At 44.7% G+C, this 27653-nt stretch overlaps 1 protein-coding gene across 1 annotated transcript in view; it reads left to right on the plus strand.

The window, feature by feature from the left end:
* Positions 1-27653, plus strand: part of ASPSCR1 (ASPSCR1 tether for SLC2A4, UBX domain containing) — a 1532603-nt gene that overhangs the window by 1219007 nt on the left and 285943 nt on the right. The window contains exon 13 of the mRNA XM_069655312.1: positions 15668-15719. Coding sequence (XP_069511413.1) covers positions 15668-15719 — 52 coding nt within the window. The remainder of the gene's footprint in view (positions 1-15667; positions 15720-27653) is intronic.

Raw genomic sequence — 27653 nt, forward strand, 5'->3', positions numbered from 1 at the left:
CAACTGCATTATCTTAGCTAGAGCCCTGATCCTATCCAGGCTTGACTCCTCTAATGCCCTCTACATTACTGCCAACAAATCTATCATCTACCGAATCCAAATCCTACAAAATAATGCCTTGCAAGCAGCTCTTGGCATGTCCAAAAGTTTGCATATATCCAGGATCAGGTGCCAGAATAATTGGCTGTCTACCCAAAATAAAATCCACTTAAAGGTTGCATCCCTCGTTCACAAAGCTTTGAACAATGCTGCACCGAGTTATCTCGGGGACAAATTCCTAAAAAGAAATTCCACCCAGCCAGCAAGAATTTCCAATGCCATTAGCCTCATCGTACCAAGATTCAGGCTGACACAGGCTGGGGGAGGCAGCTTCCAGGTCAGAGCGACCCAATTATGGAACTCACTACCCCACCCACTACACGAGGTACAGCCCTTTTTGAAATTCAGATCCAACTACATCAATCTGTTGAAGGCTGCCAATGACTAGCCTACTAGTTACCCGCCTATTTGTTGTCTGTGTACATACTCCCATCTGTTGCCAGTGATTCAATGTCCCGTTAGTGCCTGAATATACCCTGTCTTCTTATGATCTGTTATTGACTTTCTATGGACTGTATATGCTTCTGCCTTTATGTATTCTGTAATGACTGTCTTCACTCATGCTCCTTTGTTTGTAATATGTAACTTTGTAACTTAAGCCTCGCATAATCTGTACTGCTGCGCTCGGCTACCCTCGGGTTTGGTGTGCATTATAAGTGAATAAAATAAAGAAACAAACAAGACATGCTACCATGCACAATTCAATCTACGTTTGGTGCTAATGTTCACAATTCTAACTAAGTGCGACAATGCTAACATTCACAGTTCAGCGGTAAGGTAATGTTGAGTGGCAGGGTTTTCCAGAGTGGGGTAATTGCTCTACTCCCCATCCATGCCACACTTACTTTTTTGGTTGCTGCTGGTTGACGGCTGGTCGCTGGCTTCACTTTCTGGAGCCGCCTCTGTTGGAGCCGCCCTTTGCCTTGGGGCCCTTAGCCGCAGGGGCTGCACGGGCAGAGGGCTGCCCTGGAGAAGTCCCTTTTGACCTAGATGGAGAACCAATCAGGGACAGAAGACGGTCTGGGAGGCGGGAGGAGGAGGGATAACACTGAAATTCAAGCAAGCTGGAGAGGGAGGCTACTGGTAGTGCACACGGGCCACGGGGACATCAAAATGGCTGAAATTTGCAAAAACTAGAGACCCAGAGGAGTCTAGGGGGCACAACACTCACCAGGGTCTCTAGATGAAATGATAGCGTTGAAGGCTGCAGAGAGGTCGAGGAGTATGAGGAGTGCTGTGTTTATGTTGGTGACAGCAGGGTTTTTGTGATTTGGAGGGGGCAGTTTGTTGAGTGCCTGTGTGATAGAGTTGTAATTGTTGAGAGTGGAGTAATTGTAATTGGTTATTTATAATGCGCTTAATACCTAGAGGATTCTAAGCGCGGACCCAGGGATCGAACCTGTGTTCCGCATTGTTTTGCGTCCAAAGCGAGCACGTTGCCCCAGAGCTATCCTCCAGTGTGGGGAGGATGTGAGTGGCATCAGTGGTGCTAAAGGTGTGTCTGAAATGTGTTTGCCTTTTCTGGCTGGGGATGAGGAGGAAGTGAGGCAGGTGGTAGGATCTTGTATGGTAGAGTAAGCATGGTGGGGATAGCACAGATTTAATTTTCCACAAAGACATGCTTTTTGCTTGAAATTAAAAGGTCCAGGCTGTTGTCAGCTGTTTGTGGGATACGTGATGAGTTGAGTGAGGTCATAGGGAGTGAGTGGCATGAGGATACTCCTTATTATGGGGGCTGCTGTCTCGATGGGAACTACCAGCGTTGAAGTCGCCAAGATAGATATTGATGCAGGGAGAGCTGTTGTTGTTAGTTGTGAAGTCAGTCCCGTCAGTTGGGATTGAGTGTTGGGGTAAGCTAAATGTGGTGGAGAAAGGTGGGGTGTGGGTGCGATGGAGGGGAGCAAGTGAGAGTGCTTCAAAGGATATGAATGTGTGGTGTGGGGTTGCCAATGTGAGTGACCTGTATATAACTTCAATGCCACCAGCTTGTTTGTGTGGGTGGTCTCTGTGGTGGATGAGATTTTGCGGGGGAAGAATTTCATGGATAGTGGGTTTGTATTTAAGTTTGAGCTATGTTTCTGTAAGGTAGGCCTTTCTGGGGAGGGTGTGCTAATTATTTTATTGATTTCATGTGTGTGAACATTTGCATGGTGGCAGTTGTGAAGAAGGCATGTTTATGCAATTAGTTGTTTTAGTATTTTGTTGGAGTTTAATTTTAATGTTGTTTGTGCTTTGTATGAGACATCTTTTGTGTCAAGTGGTGGTAAACGGGGGCTACCAGGGAACACAGAATGAATAGAGGGAAAAGATAATAGCAAGAACCCTTAGCTCTGTCAACCCTTTGCTCTGGACACACGGGAGAGTAGACACCCTAAGGAAATTGCTTCCCAAAGTACTTCCGAGTTCAAGCCCTTTCTAACAATGGAAAGACCTTTCAAAGATGGATGTTTTGGGGTCAGAGGTCACATGATAAGCCCGTAGACCGACTCTCGATGGTTCTTGTAAGGTCCCTGACCTTTTGAGGCAGCATCAGGCAGCTGGATTGAGTTGTGACAAGCCCTACGCAGTCTATCCTGGCATAAAATATTCCACATTCCTAATTCCTGTCCACCTTTAGAAATAATACTAATGAGGATTCTAGAACTGTCAGCTCCAGGGATGGCAGCATAAAAGCTGCGCATCTGTGCCTTAAGCTAATTCTCTCTTTATAATTTTAATATGTCTGTATCAAGTACCCCTGAGGTGACTCAGCCTGCCAAGAGGCAAAAAGGAGTGGAGAAAGAAGTGGTGAAGGTAGAGAAGATAGACTTCTGGAATTATTGACCAAAGTTACACTGGATGTTGCAGAGATAAAGGCAGCACTCTTCAAATCAGAGGAAAAATTTGAGGAGGTGGTCAAGAGAGTTGATTCAGCAGAGGCACATTTCACTAAAGTGTATGAGAAGACTCAGACTGGCTTATTAAGTGAGAGAATTGAAAGCCCTTAATGAGAAAATTACTTTGAAGCTGTCTGAACAGGAAAACCTTTCCCGAGGGAATAATCTTCGGATTGCTAGACTTCCAGAAAATGCAGAGACAGGTAATGCAATTGATTTTTTTACAAAAGACCCAACCGAAGATACAGAATTTAGACTCAAAAGTATCTTTAGAGATTGAGAAGGCTCATCGCTCCTTGGGTCCTAAACCATCCAAAAGGGAGAAACCAAGGCATTGTTACATTTTTGAGATTTCCAGTGTAGGAACTTGAAAAGAGCCCGGGAATTGAAAGAATTTGCATGGGGTGGCAATAAAATAATATTTGTGGATCTGACAAAAATGTACTGGAAAGGAGGCGTACCTTTGACAACGCCAAGATGAAAGCTCGGGAAAAAAATGTGAAGTACTATATGTTCTACCCTGCTATATTTAGAGTAATTACTGATGATTGTTTGCACTCCTTTTCTGAGCACAAATCTGCTGAAGCCTTTTTGTCTGATTTAGATTCAGATCCCATGGAAGGCACATCTTCAGATACAGAGTTCAAGAAAGTGACAAGGAAAAAAAAAAGAAAGGTCTGAGCAGCTTTAAAAGTAAATATGGATGATATGTGTTTGACTGTGGAGCTTGGAGCTGGAGCTAGACTCTGTTTATTTGTTGTTTTTTAATATGTAATTATTCAATATTTACTTCAAAAGTGCACATAAAATGGCCGCCGTGAAGTTGCCGTTGTTTTAACCACTTCGAATGTCAAGATTTCATGTTGAAAAGAAAACAATAACAAATCCTGTGGCTTAGGATCGAGGAAAGCACCTAGGAACATGCTACGGCATGGGCTGTATCCAGGGAATGAAGAACACATGAAGAACACATGGTGCCATGGTGCGTTGCAACGTGCAGCCGTATTATGAAGCTTCTGATTGATTTTATGGGGTGAGAAGGGAAGAAGGAATGGATAACGAAGGGCATGTGACGGTGGGGTCTGTATCAGCACGTGAGATTTTGTGGTTCGTGCTGAATTTGCGGCAATATTTTTTTTTCTTGTCCCGTCCCTGAGGATAGAGCGGATACATGTGTTCTCTCCTACCTGTATGCCCGTGCATCCGGATCTTGTTGGATCTCCGTCTGGATTTCTATGGCCCGTGAAAACATTAGATGTGACGCTGAGGCAGCAGTTGGATTGTGGGTGCTCCTCCTCATTGCGTGCTGTCTCCTAACGTGTGCCAGATCGGTTCAGTGCACAGTTTAGATTATCAAACTATGAACGGATGCGCTTAAAGACCTAAAAATCCTATACCTGCAAGTGATTTAAAGGAATATGAAAATCTGGCTCAATGATGGTGATCTGACTCACATATGCCTGTATACGTCAACCAAGAATATTCTTCCTTCCCACCCTAGACTTCACTCTACTGCACGTTCACCTTATGATTAGCATGACCACTCCACATCCTCATTCAGGCATTGCCTAATAACCTAAAATCTGTCTACACTGGCCTTGCTGACGTTCGTTTCTCTGTCTTCATTTGGGTAACGTGGTTGTCTGTCCTCTGCCATATAAATACTGCTAAGACACTTCCATTTCATCCATACTAATTCGCAATTAATATATGGTAACATTGCATCTGTCACAGGGGCCTCCTTCACTGCCCCCTGCACTCTGGATGAGCTCTGCTTTCCTGAGACTCGAAAGTCGCCAATCTAGTAAGATGTTTTATGAGGGAAATTACACTTCTGTTTGCATATTTATTTGTATAATGGCGCTCTGGTGGGAATTGAATGCATGAAGCAGCACAGAGTTGGGTTGCCTGTGAGGAAGTGGAAGACTTCTTAATTATGAGCAATTCTTCCTGTTATTGTGGGAATCCGCAACCCACCACTCTACTGCAGGAATATCTGTTATCTATAATAAATGATTATTGTGAAATTGTAACAGTCTAAGGAGTTAGAAAACAAAGGTTTAACATATGCAGTACCTACATAAACAGGGCAGGGGGCAATGGGTGTTTGATAACAAATGAATGATGTGGCATGGCCAGTAGGCTCAAAAGAAAGATATTGCTGCAACATCTACAGAGGCCATGGCCGAAGCCCATAGCTAGTCAGACCTCAAACTATGCAATATGCTCGGCTAATGGGCCCAAAAGAAAACTATTGATACAACATGTACAGTGGCCATGGTAGAAGGCCATGGCTAGTGGGCCCTAAGGAAACTATAGCAAAACAAAGCCCTTGAAATTCAATGAAAAAACTTTAATTCAGAGAATGTTAAGGTGGTCTTATTTAACATGAAACATACATCGCAACAAAACCTTTGAAATTCAGTGAAAACAACCTTTAGTTAAGAGAGAGCTAAGGTGATTCAGATTTAACACAACAAAAGCCCTGAAATTCAGCGATTGCCATTCCATCAAGTCCACCTTAACTATGCGCCCCCTGTTGTGTAGCGTGTGACTACAATGTTGACATCTATGGTGACATCACTATTTACATCATACATGACATCACTAATGACATCACTAATGGTGTCACTAATTACATCATGCATGTTTTTCAGTAACAAAGCCGACGCGAGGGAAGATGTTGGAAGCTGAACTAGGGATTATCCCGTGAAGTAGATATTCACGCATAGAAATTTCCAAATGGATTGAATAAGGATTTAAACTGCCCGGATATTTTTGTTTTGAAAAGGGCCCCTGAGAGGCCGAAACACGTGTTAACAATTAAAGGGCATAATACACCAATTGCAGTTTTTCTGGAACTTTACTTCTCTAAAAAGAAAAAAGTAGAAGAATGAATCCCTTTTACAACCACATTGATCTATTTGGGCGCAGTCACTGTGTGGTTCATTTTTAAGTTGTTCACACTAACCAAGGAGGTAGGGGCGCTGGTTCCTCCTAAAAACACCACACCGACGCAACCTTTTCTCACTGCAGTTTGAATTTGGTCGCAAACAGAAGAAGCTGTACCCTGAGAAAACCCTGTTTCTAACTCTTTTTTATATTATATCACATCACTGATGTCACTGGTTTGATTATTACATTCTGAAATATGACAACTCTGTTTTGTAACATCTCTCTATATATAAAGCAGAACATATGTTAGTTTGTTCCTTATACAGTAGCGCACAGTTCCACCAGTTTGCACCACATTTTGCATAGTCACCTCTTAGGACCCTCCAGACATTACTGGCTACATGACATTTGGACACCTCACCCCTTTACCTGGATTTAAGGCCCTTCATACATGAGATGGTTGCCTGAAATCGGCGAAACATCAATGTGAACATAGAAGGACCAGACAATGCTCATTTTAAGCGTCTTGAGGTGAGGAACAAAAGTCGAAGGTTCGAAAACCACGGTTCATGCCCCAAGTATGCACCATTTCTGAGATATTTGCACCACACCACAGAGCGCCAGGGTTAGGCAACAGGTGGGAAGAGAGCAGAGAAGGTACCAGTATGCTGCAGCATGCCAACTCTCGCTTCTCCTCCATGTCTGCTCAGGGTTATGTCAGCAAGCCACACGTGCCCACTCTCATTGCAGTTTACTTCAGAGTGCAAAGCACATCAAGCGATAAGTGACTCAGGACAGCGGCCTACAGGATCATTCATTTTCAGCACTTGATGATGGTGTCATCGGGTTTGTCTACAGAACCCATGCGGAGTACGTGTACTTTTTTGCAAGCAACATATATGTCAATTTTTCATTCTTAAACAGTGCAATGTATTCTACCGTCTTTAAATGTAACATGTGGTATACAATTGTAAGTGCATACTGACATTATCACAAAGAAGAATAGTATATAAGCATTTTTGTACTTTGAAAGGTAATCTGTTATATTGGAATAAAAATTCATTATTTATTTTCAAAAGACATGACTAGCAATATTAATAATACCATTGCTATGTGTAAGGAACTCATGGTGGCAACAGTAAAGACAGACAAGTGATCACAGTTCAAGGGTGTTTATTAAACTGTAGGAATGAGTGAGAAAAATGCCTAATCTAAACCTAAATCTAAGATGGGAGCAAGCTACACCCATCAAATAATAAGGGAGTCCTAGTGGCATCTTGTCAAATAAAAAGGGCCTATACTAAAACACCTATTGCCAATCCTTACCACTAAGTTGCAAAAGAGTGTGGGATAATGTTCACCAGAAAAGAAAGAAGTATTCACAAAATGATATGTCAGGATGGTATGGCTGGAGTCACCCTTCCCCATGTTTTAGGCACGGGACAAGGCAGGACTTGGGAGCAAAGCACAATCCGTGCCTCTCCAGCACGAGGTTCACAATTCCATTTAACGATGTCAGGACCTTCAGCGGAAAAGTCTCTTGCCTTAGAAGGCCTGCTGGATCAAAACAGCAAACAAAAGTTCCTTTGGTGGGTTTGCACCGTCGGCGATTGCTCTTCGCCCCTAGGATCTCCCTCTGCCGGGCTCAGATCTTCCTTGCAACGTGGGCCTCCCTCCATCGGGTTCACTACTGCCTTCTTTAACACAGTACACACATTTCTTACACAGTTCATGCTTTGCTTTATCTTATCAGAAAGCGAGGTTTCCCTTCCCCCAGCTTTCTTTCGGCATCCCTCTGTCGGGTTCACACTTGCTTTAGCTCACACTACGTGGGCCTCCCTCCGTCGGGTTCACTACTGCCTTTCACTCTTAATCTTAACACAATGTTCTCGGGTGCATCATGCCTCACCCCAATTCGCAGGCATCCATCAACCGGGTTGCCATTTCCGAATTTCAAAGTTTACTTAGCCTTTCACGATGCAGGATTTACTTCCCTTAGCTTTTCCCTTGGCCTCCCTCCGTCGGGTTCACATAGCCATTTTAACACAATATTCACTTTACTTTTCACGTGCAGTTCATGATTTGCTCATCTCATCAAAAGTGGGTTTCCGTTCCCCTAGCTTTCTTTAGGCAATGGGTCAGAGACTTTCGATGGTACAAGAAATTTGATGCAACCCTTGTAGGATCACTCTGATACCTCACGTTCGCCCTCTCCTAGGACCTTCTGGTACTTGTAGTTTCAAAGGGGGCCAGCCAGAGTCCTTCGAATGAGCACTCCTGTGGTGCCTGACCACTCTGCAGCTGACCCTGCTCTCTGGGCTCTCCCAGAAGTCCAAACATACACAAGTTCTTTGTTCACAATTTCCTTGCGTTCATATAATGTTGTTGACTGCAACCTTGGACTCAACACAATTCGGTTTGCTATTAGCTTCCTCCGGCTCACCAGCTGTGCTGAACCTGTTGGCTTGTCTTGCTTCTGGAGTCCAGGACGGTACCACGGTAGCCAGCGTGTCCCCCTACCCCCCTCTGTGCTATCAATGCGGAAGGCCCCTGTGCACCGTTGACACTTTTCACACCACACGCCAGCTGTACTTCCTGGTCTTGTGATTCAACTCAAACCTGCAATGCCTACGAAAGGGGAAACGGGCAAGGGCAATTCCCTCCTTGTCGTCCTTTCAGGTCTCCTGCCTTTCTCCTCTGCTTTAACTACCGATTTAAAATAGGTGCTTCCTCGTGTGTTCAGCCTTGCTCGTAGTGTGCTCTTGTACTCCGCCTTTTATCCCTGTGGGGAAGGTAAAGAGCGGACAAATGTGTGGGGTTATTTTAAATTGCCTGACTCTGCCTGGCCTTTGGGTTGGGGCATATCAAGTAAACAGTTTTGGTATTAGTAGGTTGTTTGTCACAGTGTAAGAAAGTGTTTGTGTTGGAAGAAGAGGAGGGTAGAGTTTCTAGATATCCTACGGGGTAGGATGGGGCAAAGGTGTCATAAGGAAGGGGTTGGTTGATTAACTCAGAAAGGTCCGCTTTTTAGGGTTTGTGAGATGAATAAGGGGGATTGTGGGAACGGTAGTGGTTTATAAAAGCAGATTGAGGTTTTGGCAAATAATAATCAGAGGGACGTGGAGAAGAATGATTGGGAGTATTTGGGTAGGTAACAGGAAAACAGGGATTCTGGGAGATGTGGTTTCCAAATGCAACAGGGTTTGGGCTTCTAGGGGATCTATCGGATATGGGGAGGGTTGTTGGATAAAGGGGGTTATTTGGGTGGAAGGGAGGTAGATGTGATATAGCCTACAAAGTCCTCAGCAGCCACGTACTCCTCTCCTTCCACTGTATAATACCGCGTCTCACCTGGAGTAATCCCCAAAGCATAACTCTGGGTTCCCATACCAGGTGATCCTCCCTTGCTCTTCCGCCACCAGGGTTGGCATCTGAGAGCGTCAGCCCTTCTTTGACAACCTGAATAAGGGATTCCTGAGGTCTACTTGGAGGAATACCCTCAGGATTCTCTCATATGTCTATAATTAAATATGTACTTGCTAATTCATGTCTTTCTATAAAAGTAATAACTGATTTTTTCTTGTGTATATTAACCGAACTTCAAATTCTTAGATTATATATTGTCACAATACATGCAAGCATGTACTTTCTTTTGGGTGTGATTATTTTTTATAAAATTTGTCATTTAGAAAATGTGTTCATGTAATGTTATAACAGTAAGGCGATTTGCAAATTTAAATGTGAACATTGTCTCTTTGCAAATTTACTATTAAACATGTTTTTACTTCTATCCTTATTTTCTATTTTTTTTTATTCTACATATACTTACCTTATGTTTGAAATACCTGAAATAGATTTACAAGAATCATGTACCTTCACTGCATTGAAGTATTGTAATTGTTTACTTATACATGAAATTCAAACCATTTGTATAACATTACATCGTTTAAGTTTATACGTTAAGAACTGCAAATGAATGCTCTGCACGTAATTATTTCATACTTCTGTATTAGTGTATTGTTCCATGTCATGCAGTTATTATTGTTAAGTGTAATAAAATGTGTATCAAACGAGGTCAACAAAAATATTCTTACTTATGTAATCAGTAATGTCACATTTGATGTCATTATTGATCTAATGGGTGATGTCATGGAAGTTGTAGTTAGAGATGTCATCACGGATGTCATCTGTGATGTCATCATTGTGGTCATACACTGCACAACAGGGTGCGCATAGTTTAGGTGGACTTGTTAGAGATGCAATTGCTGAATTTCAGGGGTTTTGTTGCGTTCTATCTGTACACCTTAACTCTCTCTTAACCAAGGTTTTTTTCACTGAATATATATATTATACACACTAATACTTTGAAGTTGTCTTAATCTGTGATGATTGGACCCTTGAATGAATAACTTATGGAAGCCCACCTCTTGTTCTTTGTATTGTGCTGTATTTGTTTTGGGTTACAGTGCTTTGAGGCCTATACAAATAAATAAAATAAACACAAGTTTGACTTCAGTGTGTGGTTTGTTGAGAGGAGACAAACCAGATGAAAGGAGTCTACGTCTCTTGGTATTAAATGGTGGTTGTGTCGAAGGATAGTGTGATATTTTATATAACCAAGGCTGCCCTTTGATGTAGGATTGCATCTGTTGTTGCATTGGTTCACAAGCGTTGTCCCATGGTGTTTGTCTGAGATAATAATGAATTGTTGATTGAGATGATGTTCTGCTGTTTTTAAAATACGTTGTCGAATATTGGGACTATTGTTTTCTAGAGTTTGAGATTTGCCGGGATTATGTATTTTGATCCATGTGGATTCTTTTCTATGGCATTGTGTTCCTGCGAGGTATGGGTATCGATAAACCTACTCTTTCCATGCATCTGGTTGCGTTTTCAAGAGGAGGGCTGTGGTGAACCTTCCTGTAGTTCGAAAGTTGGTAGTATTTAAGGTGAGGCCAAGTCCTTAATTTGAGGTGTTGGAGTATAGTGGAACATGTTACTGTACAAATTGCTTTAAAAAGGGGTGGCGAGTATATGCTGAATTGGAGCACCGGCCCACTTTACACATCCTAAGGATGGTTCATATCTATGTGGCAGGTTTTTTCCAATTGCTACAGACATTCCACCTGAATGTGGTGAAAGGGTATGCCTCTCTGTGACTGGGCAACTCTTCTGGTGAGACAAGATATGCATCTATTTTTGCAAAGGAGCTAAGACCCTGCCTCGACCCATCTTCTCATTTCTACTGCTTTGCCCACTGTCATTGTCAGAGCTGGTATTAGAGACACAATGGGACACACAAGTTTAATCCCAATGTCACAAACAGCGTTCATCCTCACACAAATGTGCGAATGCCAGTCGAAGCTTCCTGATTTATGGTTGCAGGGGTAGCTCGTGTTTATTAAACGTTTTTTTAAACATATTTTTATTTTGGTTGCACAGGGAGATGTAATACAAAAGAAAAAGATCATGCAATCGATCAATTAATGCATAGTTACAGGTAAAATATCTATATGGCATAGTACCAACCAAGACCTACGGCCCCTCCAACCTTATTCCTTTCCAGCCCACACTTCTACTACACATACCACCCCACAAGTGGTTCCAAAGCTTTGCAGATATAGTCTTGCCAAATTAGGTTTGTGTGTCATTGCTGAGAATTCCCGATCATGCAAGAAGGGAGCCCAAGTGTCCAGGCATTGGTGTAGGCAACCTGCTTTGTCCGCTGTGACTTTCTCTCCCACCAAAATATCCCAACCTTCACCCACCAAAGGGGAAATAATGGGTCTTCAGGCGCTTTCCAACATTTAGCTATTGGTAATCCTGGTTCCCAACAAAAGCTGGGATATAGGTTTAGCCGTCTTTGGATAAACCTTATCCACTGGCGCCCCAAGAAGGAGAACCTCCGGTCTCATAGGGAGTTTTGAATGATTACTTGCTTCTATTATGGCCACTATTTCTTCCCAAAATGAGTTAATGAGTGGCCAATCCCACCACATATGCAGATATGAGCCCTGGAGTCCACATTTCTGCCAGCAGAGGGGGTCCCGAGCTGCTTGAAAGTGGTGTGACTGGGTGGGAGAGTAGTACCAGCAAAACATGAATTTCAAGACACATTTGTTATTAGTGATACATCTGGAGGATGTATAATTCCTAGACCAGATGTCCAGCCGTTGTCGGTCCTTCAGTGGTTGGCCTGACTCTTCCTCCCAATTGTGCATATATGATGGTCGATTCAACAGCATGTCCCCCATAAGAAGTTTATATATCCTCGAAACCCCTTTACTTAGGGAGCCCTCCTGGACGTTAGCTCAATAGCGCCCAGGTAACGATTGGCCCCCTGTCTCACCAAAGGCTGTGTTATCCAGTGCCACAGCTGCCCATAAGAAAGCCTATCTATCACGCTGAGAGCTGAAAGGCCTCTCTGCACTTTTCAAAGGTAAGTGGTTGACCCCCCTCAAAGAGTTGGGATAAGGTATGTAAGCCTCCTCTCCTCCACCTCCTGAAGTCCCCAGGGAGCATCCATGGGGAGAATGCGGGGTTATAAAAGATCAGGAGTTGGGGCCTAAACTTCTAAGGACCTTTTTCAGCCTGAGTACCCCGTCCTATGCCTTCGTTGTCACTCTGGTAGAAGTGAGGAGCTCCGGGAACTAATATTTCAATGTGGGTGGGAGATGAACGGGAAGGACTGGAGAGGTAGTCGGAGTCTAATCTGTTCGATGGAAGCCCATTTAGGGACGGGGTAGGGAGAGGTCCATGCAAGAAGGTGTGAGGTCTGAGCTGCAAGATAATATTTATAGAGATCCGGCACCCCTTGCCCACCCAATCGGGAGCCCACAGCATCACCCTTCTCGGAATTCTAGCTCTCTTGCCCCACCAAACATATCCCAGTACCTTACGCTGCAGGCGGTCCAGGTGTTTTTGTTGTGAGATGTCAACAGGCAGAGTGGTACATAAATATAGGAACCAGGGAAGCAAGTTCATCTTAACTGGCATAATTCATCCCAATAACGAGATTTCCTGTTTTGCCCATCTTTCCAAATCCTCCTCCAGCCTTTTCAAAAGCGGCGGGACATTACCGCCAAACAAGTCAGATGGGGAGGAAGTGATCTGAACCACTAAGTACTCTATCGACTTTGTCTCCCATCTAATGGGGCAAAGGGATTGCAGAGCGTGCACCTCCCCTCCAAGCAAACCTACCCCTAGTGCACTGATTTACTGAAATTTATTTCGAAGTCTGCTACTTCTCTGAAGGATTTTAATTTTTCCATCGCCTGAGGGAGGGAAACTTGAACATTGGCTCATGTAAAGAGGCCATTGTCCGCATAGATGGACACTTTAGGCCATCCCTTGCGAGTTCCACACGTAAGAGGGATAGGGGATGTGAAATCTCAGTTTATTCTTAAGGAGGTGGTGGCGAGAACATAGTTTTCCATAATAATTTTCCAGAAGAGGGGGCCAAAGCGAAAGGCCTCCAAGGTTGACTCCATGAAGGCCCAGTCCACCTTGTCAAAGGCCTACGTGGCATCCAGTGCTAGAACTTGATGTGTGTGGGTGTGGGTGTGTGTGTGTGTGTGGGGAGCGGGGGGTCTGGTCTGGTCTGTTTCTAGTTTGTTCGTGGATCCCACTCTGGTATGAGAGTGCCTCTCTGATTTGTCAATACTGCCTGTCTCTGATATGTGGCTGCACTCTAACTCCTTGTTGACAGCATTGCTTGTCTCTCTGTTTTGTGAGTGTAGTGTGACGAAGTAATCACACTGACTTCGACACATTAACCTGGGTAAGGTATCCACAATAGCAGCTGTGTGTAGAGAAAAACATATCCCCAGGCACAGACCAAACCAGCAAAAAAATACATGTCTCATAATTCCCCCTTAAATAAAACCAAACCCCAGACAGGATCTAGAGAGTGGAATTCTGGACGCAGAGGCGTTAAACCATATAGAAGACCCAATCGGGTAACCTAGGACAGGAAGAAGACTGGAAAACATGTTCCTCAGCCAGATGGCCCAAACCATATTAGCAAACCTAGGCCTCTGGAATCTGGCAGTGCACATGAGACTCACCCCATCGCTTTGACAGTTCAGGAAAGAGCTCAAGACCTTCCTTTTCAAGGAATTGCTCTTCCATAGGCCCACACATCCTCCACTCCCCACTCTCCCTGATACTGTGGGATCTGCTCCTCACTGTTTCCTCCCATGGTTGCTTGTAGATCCCCTGCTGCCAATTGCCTGCCCACCCCTGCAATCAGTTCCTTGCTCCCCTTTTCTCTGCTTCCCTCACTCTGTTCTTCCCCATATGATTGTAAAGGTCTTTCTTGTTGTTTTTTAGTAATAAAAAAACAAGAAAGGGTCTACATTTCCCACAATCCCTATTTCCCACAAGAGGAAAACCCTGATAAGCAAAACTTGCTTACGTATTCAGACTCGGGAAGATAATGTGAAAGACTGGTTAATGAAAAAAAGTGTTTTACACCCCCCTGGGTAACATGCACCATTCCCCCAGTTGATATCCTGTGGCAGCAGGACGTCCATTCCTCTCCTGCACGATTAGTGGACATACAGTGTTTCACTTCCTTCCCATACTACCAGGAACATGTCTTAATTACAATTGCAAGCACAAGGAAAAGATACTCACTTGCAGTCTCCATTAAAGGCAAGGCAAAGGATACCTGCACCAAACAAAAGATACATGTTTTTCTTTCCCAAACGTCCACCCTACATGAGTTATTCCTAATACATACACTGAGCTATTTGACACAGGAGCACACCAAATGAAATTAAGAGAATGGAAACTCTCCAGGGCCTGAGACAAGCGAACAAACCAGCAGCTCGTTCCCAGGTAGCCGCAAACCCAGACTAAACTGCGTTCAATGAGAGTGATTTCCCTATTTAAAGACTACATCCATGAACGCAGGACTACAAAGTATCCCTGCCATGGAACGTTACCAGAAAGGGCATGTGAACCCTCTGCCCAATCGGTGGAAGCTAGTCAGTACAAGCACTGTATAAGGGCAGCTACCATGACAAGAGTGGAAGGAAGTTTTGTGGTATAGAGGAAGAAAATGATGGGCGCAGAGAGGAAGATTGTTGGGCTGGCTGTTAGACCTGGCATGGAAGACCAGAGTGTAAGACCCAGAGAGGAGGGGGAAGATGGATGGGCAGATTGCAAGACCTGGAGGGAAGTGGTAAATTTTAACTCCTGGAGAAGAAACCCTGATTGTAAGAACTGGATAGGCGAGACTGGAGACCAGAGCAGGCTGAAAGCCCGGAAACCAGTAATAGAGTAAAGGAAGGAGATTGAAGCGGAGACCAAACAGCAGGGGAGTAAAGATCTGTTCACAGTCTTAGTCAAGAAAAAGGCGAACGAAGCAAAAGCAGAGGCCATTGATGACAAAAAGACAGATGAGGTAAAGACAACGACCGTGACTAAGGGGAATGCAGAGCAGGAAAGGAAGGCGGCCCTGACAGAGAAAGAGGAAGTGCCCAAAGGTGGTAGAAAATGGAAGGGTAGTGGCCCTGGCCCAGGAAACATAGATGGCGAGGAAAAGGAGGAAGTGAAGAAAGTAAAAGATCCTTTGGGGACTAACCCAGGAAACAAGAATATACAGTGTCCTTGTGAATTGTGGGGGAACACTATAACAAACCCCAGCCATTCGGACACTTTAAATAAAAAGCATGAACTTCAATATCCTTGTTGCATCATTTGTTACAACTTGTGACAGTAGCTTGCCTCTGGTTTTCAAATGGGAACATTTCCCATACAATGGTTGATGTGACCTCTTTCTTCTCTTGCAGGCTGATCTCTTCCCTGCTGCTGTCGTTCACTTTGGGACTGAAGTCGGAAAAGGTGAGTGACTACAGAGTGTAATGTGCTGCACAGCGAGTCCCCCATATCAGGGACACAACTGTACCCATAAATTGGGAAGGGTACTGGCTGACCCTTCATATGCCTTTGAGGGGCAAGAGTCCATAGACATTTTGGTCTCGGGCAAACTTATTTGCATAGGGCACCCTACCTGCTCTCCCCCGAAGAATATTTGGGTCAGTTGGCAGTAAATTCTGTTTTTTTTAACAAGCTTTATTTTATTATTTTCAACAGCCACCAAAGCACAAGAACAAGTACTGAACAATATAAGCCCCAGGTTGTTTGATGACATCTTTTCTTCCCGTCCTTGTCCCCCCTCTCCCCCTTTCCCCTTCCCAACTCCCACAACATAACCCTAGTGGTATATCCAAGTGTCCAATCAATTTTACTCTCCTAGATTGCCCAACATTGGGCCTCATTACACGGACGGCGGTGGACCAAGGTGCTGTTAGCACCTTGGTCCATGCCGGTAAAATACCGGCACCGCCTTGGAGGAAAGGGGAATTACCGCCCTATTCCAAGGTTGGTGGGGCGGTAATTCCCTCCTTCCCCCATTGCCCTTCCCCATTCCCATTTTTGCCCCATAGGGCATAATGGGAATGAGGAAGGTGCTAATTACGGCACCGCAAATTGCGGTACCGTAATTAGCTCCCTGGTCCCTTTGCGGGTTGGTTTTTAACACCTGCAAAAAGCAGGCGTTAAAGTCTCCAACCCGCAAAGGGACCTCGTAGTAAGGCGGTAAGGGTTAACGGTCACCGGTACCATTAACGGTGACCGTTAACCCTTACCGCCGTCCGTGTAATGAGGCCCATTGTCTTTCTGGATTACAGGATAAGCTTAGAGCCTGAAAGTTCAGCGGGTCCCTTTTAAAACCCAAGGGCCCTCCCCAAAAGGGTCACAGCACCAAGACATTCTTGAAGATGGCTGGCTTCTGGAATTGATTGTCCTTTTCGGCTGTGAATTCGTGAAACGGAAGCCATACTTTCACATAGTTCTAATATTTATGCGGTGCTAACGCGCAAACTTTTTCCAATTGCCATAATATTCCACATACAAACCCACCACAACGCCAGTATTGGTCCCTGTTCCGATTTCCCGTTATGTGCCAGAGTGATTCTCGCTTCCGTTAACATGTGGGTGATCTGCGTTGCTTACGCGCTAGTTTCCCATTATACCCCTTCCGTACTGCCCCCAAGAGGACCACCTTAAGACACATTGGTAATTGTATATCTAAGATTTGTTTTTAATTTGTTTATTTGTATATGGTTATAATTAACTTTTACAAAAAAGAAAGAGTAAAATGTAAGGAACATATTATAGATACATTTCATTCCCGTTAAATTCTTTAAAAATGTCAGTCCATTTAATCCCTATATATAAAAGTAGAAAAACACAGAAAATAGAACAAAAGGAAGAGAAAAAATCAAAGATCACAAGAATCTAAAGGAGTGAGGACAAATAGAAAAAATACCAAAGCTCTGTACCTATAAACATTTTCCATAATTCATTCAAAAATCAATTTGACTTGTTCCCCTCTGATGTAGATCCAATACCATTTCATTATAAGCTCAACTTACTTAAATCAGCGCAATATCAAGAAAAGATAACCTCCCAACCCTATAGACAGATGTTGCTCTTTCCAAAACCTGTATTACTTTTATCGTCCGGATCGGTGCTCTTCCTGATATCATTCTTTCCCAAACTCTGTCAGTGAGTATTCCCTCCACATTAACCACATGTTTTTGAAATAAAGCTGTTCTTGAAAGCCAGGTACCCTCACATTCCATTAACAGGTGTTTAATATTTTGTTTCTCTGGAATCAGACAGATTGTCACAGTTTTACGTGTATCAGATTTAACCGCAACCTTAGAAAGTTTTTTCTCCTCTTTCCATCAGGGAATTTCACCAGGTATTTTGGAAGACAACCCCATTTTTTCCCCTTAAAGCATATGAGCTGAATCGGGTAGTATCTTGCATTTCTTCAATTGTAGAGATCCAGTCCATTCTCTCTATTGCTTGGTTAACTTTTAACAGATTTTCAATTAAAGTATCTAAATCTGTATCAGATCTTATTAGTACTTTATTGACCCTCAAATTCAAAAGCATAGATGATTTATGAAGGACTTGATGTTCTTTAATGTCTGAGTACAGAGTTAATGTAATGGTTTAGCTGTCTCAATAGCTCGATATAAAGAGGCCAGCTTCCAATCTACCAGTGAACCCACAAATTTAAGCCCTAATTCATACCTTAAGCAAACAGTTGAGGTACTATTCGGAAGGCCCAAAACCCTTTTCCCTGTTATGCACTCCCATTTGCGCCAGTTTATTTTCCACCAAAGTGGCTTTGCCTTAAGAACTTAGAGAACTATGGGAAACACTTGTGTATAGGCGTGTTACAAATGCCATATCATATCATATCAATAACTTTGGCTTCATAGAACTTAATTAAGAGGATAAATGAACATGTGCAATATTGCACAAGCTTTTTTTTCATTTGTTCCTCTATTTCTAAATTGATTTTCTCTAGCACAGGAACTGCAAACACGACATACCCTAAATAAACAAATTCCTTCACCCTTGGGATCAATGTTTCGCTTAAGGTCCATTTTCCGATGTATACTCTTTTCCTTGCCCATCTGAAAACCAATATTTTTGATTTTTCTGCATTGATCAAAAGGCCATTGAGTTTTGCATATTCCTGCATTCCATCGAGCAGATGATGCCGTCCCAATGGAGTATTGTCTAATAAGACAATATCGTCGGCGTATGCCAGCCAACAGATTTTATTTTTGTTAATTCTAGGACTGGTCAACGCCGACGATTCCAGTGCCCCGCCCATGCCTGCCAAATATAAGTTGAAACATACAGGGGCCCCCATGCACCCCTGTCTAACCCCTCTTTCAACCCTAATAGATTCAGATAGGTGACCTTGTTGATCAAATGTTACTCTCATTAGAGTATCTTTATGCAGTTCCCTCAAAATTGCCAACAAATGTTCTGGTATCTCCCAGCTCCTAAGCTTTTTCCATAGGTATTCTCTGTTCACATGATCAAACGCCTTTGAGAGATCGATCCATGGTCCATAAAGCGGTAGGTTATCCTTGCCCCTCGTTTGCTCACTGATAATATTCAGAGCTATTCCATTCAAGGCAGTTGAGAGCCCCTTCCTAAACCCTGTTTGAAGTCTGGAAAGGATTTGAGTCTCTTCCACCCATTTTTCCAACTCCATTAACAACAGTTTTATGAATAGTTTACTCTCTACATCAAGGAGGGCGATGGAACGGTAATTAGCCGGGTCAACCGATCGCCCCCCTTGAAGTTTTTCCATGAGACCGGAAAACACTTCTTTTTTAGAATGTCTTTGAACAGCCAGTTAAGTAGCTTAGACCAGAAGTGAACATTATTTTCAGGACCTAGGGCCAGCTGCCCTTGGTGAGGATGATTTCTTAATGAGGTCTGCGACATCACTCTCATCAAAGGTTAATAGCCATGTTCCTTCCGTATAGTTTTTCTATGGGGATTGTCAAAGTGCTTTGTCAAATACTCTACCGATCTAGATTCTTCAACTAGAGTACATTGAGTTTTATTCTGTTTTGTCTCCAAATGGTTAATAATTGTCCAAAACGACCTGAGTTGTTTTTTACAGACTGCACTTAACATTAGTTCACCATCCTTTTGGAGAGACAGTGATTTTTGTCCTTTCAACCAGTGCTTGACCTCGTTTTTCAGTTTGTTCCTCGCATTGTTTAGTATTCCTCCATTCGTTGTGGTCTTCCCCAACTTTCTAAGTTCCTGTCTTAAGGATATTTTTCTTTCCCAGGTTTCTTCGTCAAAGATATAATGACGCAGGCCTATTTTCCCTATTTTCGACAACGCCGGCGGGACAATTGTCCATACAAACTCTATACATTTGTCTGGTTGAAAGTTTTCCTCAAGTGTCATTGCTGGCATATACAACAAATTATCGTTTAAGCAAGCCCCCTCTTTTTTATATTTTACCAATCTAAGTTTTCCTTTTCTGGTTGTTAGTTCTTGTCTATGTCTAGTAAGAGAAATAGAGGTTTGGTGCCTTAGGACCCGTTGTAGTCGAGCATGGTCACTGGTGCCCCCCTGTATTATCTCTAATGACAAGCAATTTAGAAAAAGAGCTGGTGATAGGAATATATAGTCAATTGTGGAGGACGACCCACCTCTTTGCCAAGTTTTTGCCTGTGGTACGTCCCCCTTTACAGAACCATTTACCATTAACAATCCCCACTCTTTCAGAAATTCCCACCATCTACGGCCCTTGCAGGTAAGATTTTCCATTCTCTTTCCTTCTTCTCTCGTAGCATTCGCAATACAAAAAGTGTTGAGATCTCCTGCCAACACTACTTGACCCTCTCCATAGCTTATTTTAATCTTTTCTAACAGAGAAGGCAAACTCATTAAAAATGCATGGAGCTGGACACTGGCGGGGTTCCAATAGATGTTAATGACTATAATATATAATGATGGGTCACTCGAACATAGCAACATTTTACAAGCTTGAATGCCCATTATATTATTCAAAATTACTTCTACATCTGGTGTTTTTAAAGGCCGTCATTAACCCTCCTGACGGCCTCCCTTTTGCTTTTCTTTTTGTAGGGCAGCTTGATGGCTTATAGTAAAACACTCATTTTAAATGGGGTTAACCAGCCACGTTTGTTGGAAAAGTATGATTTCATTATTTCTAAAAATCTTTTCCTTCATTTATTTTGTTCTGAAATAATTAGAGCCCTGCATGTTCCAGCTCACCAGCCTACATTCACATTTTCTAAAGTGTTTGACTAACTACTCCCAGTTTCTTAAACACCTGGGATAAGATATCTGGCATTTCTCTCGCAGCCGCGAGAATAGCCAGGCTTGCTTTTTTGGTTTTTAGTCTCACTTCCGCCTCAAACAGATTTTTATCAACAGGTAAACAAACATATTCCATATCACTGGATGCAAAGAGATAGAGATTTGGAACCTTCTTGAAGATTTCCAATATTACTCCTATTTAAGGAGTAGGATTTTACAATTTTTGTTGAGGCCTTAAGCCAAACTCTCTAAATCGCAAGATTAAGATTTCCTTTATGTGGCCTAATATTGCTTTTCAAAACGTTCCCGCTTTAGGTCGGGTCCACCACATGTGTCCCATATCTCCCACTTGTCTGCATCCCCTCCAACATTCTCTTGTGAAATCTGGGTTTGCCCTATGCAGTCGCAGTGGAGTCATGTACCATCACAAGTATATCTTATAGGTAGATTATTAAATTGCGGCGCACCTCAAGCTCTTCTGGGCCCTCCCCCAGATTTGCCCCATTCCTCCTCCAATATGGGCACGGCCAGATCTTGTTCCCAACTCCTCATAAACGTCAATACGTCTCCCGTTGCCACCCTCTCCAATAAGCGATACAATCTCGATATACCATTCCTTGGAGCACCTTCTTTCATTGTCAGTTCTAACCCCATCAGTTCTCTACCAGCCGCCTCTCGGCACACATTGGATGTGATACTGTGTCTAATTTGTACATAATGGAATCTTTCATTTTCGGGAAGGGCGAATCTCATTTTCCACCTCTCAAACTGCATGAGAACCCCATCTTCAAACAGATCCCTTAGTGTTAGGGTGCACCCTCCTCCCAATTCGCCCAAAATCCCGGGGTTAGACCCGGAGAGATCTCACCATTGTGTCCTAGTGAGGTAAGGGGCCCCTTCCCCAGGCTGAGCTTCCTCGCTCCCAACGCCATGTCCCAGTACTTGAGTGTATTTCTTGGTCACAGTCCTATTTTCCGGACTCGCTCGAAGACCAGTGCAACATGGGCGCCAGCTGGGCCGCCGATAAGTAAAGGGACATCTCAGGGATTCCCAAACCCCCCATTCATGGGGCGGGCTCTGAACAGGATCTTTCTGGCCACCTGTGTCTCTTCCACTCCCCCACCCCCCACCCAATGAATTGTGATATCTCTTTCTGGAGCCTCGTTATGAGTTTGGGGGAATCCACAGCGGCAGCGCACTCGCCACATATAAAAATCTGGGAAGGAGTGTCACTTTGACCGCCGCTATTCTTGCTAACCAGGACACTCCTGCATGTCCCAACTTTTTAAAATTTTCACTAAGACTTCTCCGGAGGCCCGGGATGTTGGCCTCAAAATTCCCTTGCTGAGTCAATCTTACCCCCAGATATTCCAGGTGCTCCTTCTCCCACACCAGTGGGCCCCCCCGACACTCTTCCCCGCCCTCCCCTTTTCCTCTGAGATATTAAGTGCCCTTGATTTCTGGAAGTTAATCCGGAATCCCGAGGCCGCAGCAAAATGTCCCATAAGTTCCAACACTTTCAGCAGCGACTTCCCCATCTCTCAAGAACAATAGTACATTGTCACTGAGTAATGCCCCTGCTTATTATTACCCACAGTGTGTGGTGCTCATTTATCGACTTCGGAAGGATGAAAGGCTGAGTTTGGCCCTGCCGGGATTCGGACCTGCATTGTCAGGCTCTGCACAGATGTGAAAGCGAGCGATTTACTCACTGCGTTATCGGACCAGCTACTTTATGTTCTGTTCCCACCCCCACCACGCCTTGCTGGATCCGACCTTATCGCATATGCCAGTGGCTCCATGGCCATAGCGAAAACTAGCGGGGAGAGCAGGCATCCCGGTCTCGTGCCTCTGCATATAGCTATGGACTGCGATTGCCTCCTGTTCATATATAGCTTTATAAGAGGGGTCTGAAAGTTCACCAAAATCATACGTGCAAAAATGTACTCCCGCCCCAAATGGGACAGTGTGAGTTTAAGGTAGTTCCAATCCATGCTATCAAATGCATGTGAGGCGTCTAACGCAACCACCGTGAACTTCTGCCCAGTCCTTTCCCCCAATCTATCACATTCACTGCCCTGCAAGTATTGTCGTGGGTGTGTCTGCCCATTATAAATCCCACCTGATCCGGGTGAATGATTTTAGGCAAATACCTCATCAGTCTAAGTGCAATCATTTTCGAGTATATTTTGGCATCACCATTAAGTAGTGAAATTGGGCGATAACTGGAACATTGGGTGGGGTTTCAATAGCAGAATGATGGTGGAAAGCCCCACATTCCCAGACACCTTCCCTGTATCCCTTATGAGATTCAAGAATTTCGTCAATGGGCCTACTAAAATCGGTTGGAATGTTTTATAACATTAATTCTCGAACCCATCTGAGCCTTGCGCTATGTTCCCAGCCAGCATATTTATTGCTCTCCCGTCTCCTCCGTAAAGGGAGCTTCTAAAGCCCTCCTGTCTTCCTCCGTCAATTTTGGCATGTCACAGCCTTCAAAGAATTTTATCTGATCCTCCTCCCTGAGCCGCTCCCCCGCTAGGGTTTTAGCGTAAAAATTATACATGATCTCTCGCTTTTCTTCCTCCCCCATCTTAATTGCCCCTCCTCAATCCTCAACTGTGAAATGTATTGTTCAACCTGTCGTTTCCTCAATTTTGCAGCTAGGAATCTGTTTGCCTTATCCCCTTTGGTGTAGTACTTCTGCTTAGTATGGATTAGTAGTTGAGCCGATCTTTCTGCCAGGTGTACCTCTAGTTTAGACTGACCTTCATCAGTGCCCTCCTCGATCCTGTTTCTTTGTGTAGAGTCTCTTCTTCCTTAACCTCCCTCTCCTAGGCCATTCTAACCCTTTCCTGCCCTCTCATATTTGCCGCCGTTTGTGCGATAAATTCCCCCCTCGTTACTGCCTTGCTTGCATCCCACACCACTCCCCAGTTCATCCCCTCTGTGTCATTCTCCTTGAAGAAATGCCTCAAAGTGTCTTCCATGTGCGCCCTCACCACTGGATCCTTCAAAATAAGGGTATTTAGCCACCATGCTTTCCGCCCTTTTGGTGCGTGTGCCAGGGGCTCCCAGTGCAGTACCACCGGTGCGTGGTCCGTAAGAAAACCGCCCCCAATTTCTATTTCAGTTACCTGAGGTATGAGCGTGTCTGAGACCAAAATCAAATTAAATTCAGGAGAACCCCCTGTGAACCGCTGAGTAGTGAGTATAATCCCTGTATTGGGGTTTTAAAAAAACATCAAGTTTCTATCAGGGTTAGTTCTCTGACGAATTTAGCCAGCGCCAACCCATTCCTACCATCTGCCTGTGTGGGTGGGATTTTGTCCATATGTGGGTCCATCACAATTAAAATCCCCACCCACTGTTACCTCCCCTACACACCAGCCTGCGATTTTCTTCCATACCTTAGTTAGAAAGTGGTTGTGGTGCTCATTCAGCCCATAAATGCTTACCAGTGTCACCAATTGGTTGTTAATTGCCCTCCCCCCCCCCCCACTAGGTATCTCCCCTCTGGATCTTTATGGATGAACCACTTGACAAATCCTGCATCTTTCGCTATTAGAATTGCTACGCCCCTTTTCGTTGTGCCACTCGTGGCAAAGAATTGAATCGAAAAGGCTTTGTTTGAAACGTATCTCATCTTTCGCCAGTAGATGGGGTTCTTGTAACCAGGCCACGGAGGCCTGCAACTCTACCAGACGTTGCAAAATCGAGCGCCGTTTGATAGGGGAATTAAGTCCCTGGACGTTCAGGGACAACATATGGATATCCGCAGTCATCCTGTTCCTTTATGGCATCCTTTAAAGAGCTCACCCCTCAACCCAAACCTTTGCTAGCCATCTGATCACCATATACCAACGAAACTCTCCCCTTCCACCCAACATACGTGAGAAATGCCCCTCCCCCCAGCAATCCCATAAAGATGTCTTCACTGGGTTTTATCCCAACCCAGAGTACTGAGGGCTTGTCCAATCGGTCAATCCCGTCCTCCCCCTCCCTTTTCCTATGCCTGTACCAACATCATTAGCCCCCCTCCACTGTACCGGGTGTCAGCGCCCTGAACTCTCCTCTTACCCGTTCTCAGCCAGCTCATGTGCCCACCTAAATTCATGTCAGACCCCCCCCCCCTCAATTGTCTTCTGTTTGCTTTTCCCTTTCAGCTGTGGCCGTGTTGCGCTCCCTTGTTCCTTTCTTCCTGACGGCAGAGCCATATCCTCCTCCTCCTGGTCCCCATTCAAATCCGATAACTGTCCCTTCTCTCCCTTTTCCACGATAGAGGCCATTTCTTCTTCTTTGGAAATCACAAGTTGATGCAGTTGCCATTCAAATCGTAAAATTCATGGAAAGCTCCATCGATAGCGGACCTTGTTGGAACGCAGCCAATCGGTCACCACTCTCAGCTTTTTCCACCCTGAAACAGTGTCAGCGAAGTGTTTCTGAACCTCATTGGCTCCTTCTTACGCGCTTCCCTCATGATCTCTTCTTTCACTCACTTGGTACAGGTGTACCCTGGTTAGGACGTCTGGTGTGAGGTTCCTACTTAGTTGCCATGCCGAGTACACCTGATGGGTGCGATCCAGTACTATCTCTCGGACGCCTTCCCCTCCCAAGATGGATTGAAACAAGCCATGCACATACTCTTCTAGGTCTTCGTCCACAATTGCTTTCGTTATCCCCCTGATCCTTATGTTATTCCTTCTTGATCTGTTTTCAGTGTCCTCCTGTTTATCTAGGATATATACTGCATCTGTTTTTCCATGGCCTCCACCCATTTCGACAGTCTCTCTTGATCGTGCCCCTGCTCACATGTGAGCGACTCCAGTTCATCCACTCTCCTTTCCACCGCCATGGCATTTTTGTCAATGTCTGAGATGGCCTTTGGTATTTGCACTGTACTTTCCCTGATGTCTTTTTAAGCTCCTTCAGCATATCATGTAGGTCAGATCTCCTAAGCAGCGGGTCATCCACCATTGTGGAAGGTGCTGAAGGACAATGGATTGGTGCACTCATCTGCTATTGCACCCGTTTCGGGGTTTCAGCGCCCATCATGAGTGTTTTGATGTCCCCCGATTGTGGGCCCTTGAGTTTCCCTTCGTTTTTATGGGCCATGTTTGTGAGCAGGGCTTCTTGTGGCCTTAGCTTTTCCCCCTTGGGGAATTACGCATAGGGTTATCTGTGTGTGACGAGCACTCATGGCTCCAACCTCCCCTCCTTGCTTCTATTGGGCTTTTGAGTAAAGTGGATGTTCCTGTGGGGCCTCTTTCATTGTAATGCCTCCGGTCTCCTTGCTTAATGCATGCGCACACAGGAAAGCCCTATCGAGCTCACACCCCCTCCACGGGCGCCTCTTTTCTGGTCTGTCCACCTTGTTGTCCTGTCACCCTTGTACTTTGCACTGCTGCTTCCTTGTGGGTGGGCGTGGGAGTTACTCCGTCTTCCGCTTGCTCCGTTCAACCGCTCTGGCCCAGGTAATGCACCCTTTACTCTCCTGCCGCACAGTCCAGAGGCTCGGGGGGCCTTCTCCCTCTCCTTGTCCTCCTATGATGGGGACCGGCGCACCTCCCACTTCGCTCCCTTCTTCACCTCGCTCTTCCGCCTCAGAAGGCCTCCTCAAGCGCCTCTCCTTCCTCTCACTCCATCTCTGGCCCCTGGGCTAGCAGTATCAGCCTCTATGCCTCTTTGCCATCACTACTGTCTGCTGCTGCAAACTCTCTGCTTGTATTGGCTCTGCTACCACTGCGTTGTCTCACCCTCAAATATCCGTGGGCAGAGGCAGCCAGAGAATCTGCCCAGGAGAGGGTCATTGCTCCACGGCGTTAGTGTGCTCCGGTGTCCTCGCTGCACCTCCCACAGCCTCTCCGACACATCAAGGGGAGAGCAGCACCCCTGCTGGCACGCGTCGCGGTGGTTCAGCCATGTACCGGCCTCCGCCTGCCTCTGCTCACTCCTGCACCCTCCAAGGTGCCATTACATGCTCCTCGGAGCCTCCGGGCTCAGTGTTTTCATGGGACCGGGGGTCCGATGCGGGCAGGCCGTACACCTTCCTCTGGACTCGCTCCCTCAGCCACACTTTCCCAGGAGGCTGTTCACTCCTTCTCCACGCCTCAATCACCTCCAAAGTCGGCCCATACTGTCTCTCACACTCAAGGCACCCTTGCGTGCATTTTCAGGGGTCTTGTATCTCTAGAAGGGGGATTTAGGTCGACCGGACGGGATCAGTGATCAGGAACTCAACAGAGTTGCATCCTGCCTCATCTTCGGCTAGCCGCTCTCCCATAAATACTGTGTTTTAAAGCACGGTGGCCCAGTGACATTGCCTAAAACGTGATAGAATTTAAAGACAGAATCACATACCCTGCTACAATGTACCGTGCGCTCATGTACATTGATTGGTGCTAAGATGGGTGTATCTTTGAATTGTTTGGTAGTTAGAAGTGAGGCCCTGGCAATTGACTGCAAATTGTGGGCCCTGAATTTGTGCCCTGGCATAGCGTAACTTGGCATGACTTAGCTTAGCCTAACATTCCATAATAAAGTATGACAAGGCATAAAAGCTGGATGAAGAACAAATGACTTACCTTCATTAATATTCTTTCTAATTGATCAGTCATATTTACCACAGATTCCTCATTTTAGATATATACTCCAGCTTCAGTTGACGTTTTTGGAAATTTTTTCAGCTACCAGGAAATGCACTGTTGGCTCTGCATCGGCTCCACTCTGCATCATTCACTCCCATGACTCTAGACATGTTGTAATGGGGAGTATACATGGATCCGGCTGTGTCCCTTACCTCTGTTCCTGTTTTATCTATGTGCTTAACACACCGTATCGGGATGCCACACAGGTCATCTAATCATACTGCTTCTTGCCTGGCACCCCAAAGGTCTCAGACTTTAAGCCCTTCTGAGACTGTGGGAGTAAAATGGCCATGTCAAACTAAACAAATACCTCTTTACGTTTACAGCTGCCAAAAGGTTGGTGTAAGTTGGTATTAGATGTTCCGTCAGACAATGTATGACAGCAGTAGAAACCTCTAAATCTTTCATCATCCCACATTTATGGAAAGAGCATCTCAACACTTAA

The sequence above is a fragment of the Ambystoma mexicanum genome, chromosome 3q (assembly GCF_040938575.1).
Source record: "Ambystoma mexicanum isolate Mex_15411 chromosome 3q, UKY_AmexF1_1, whole genome shotgun sequence".
In the NCBI taxonomy this organism is placed as follows: domain Eukaryota; kingdom Metazoa; phylum Chordata; class Amphibia; order Caudata; family Ambystomatidae; genus Ambystoma; species Ambystoma mexicanum.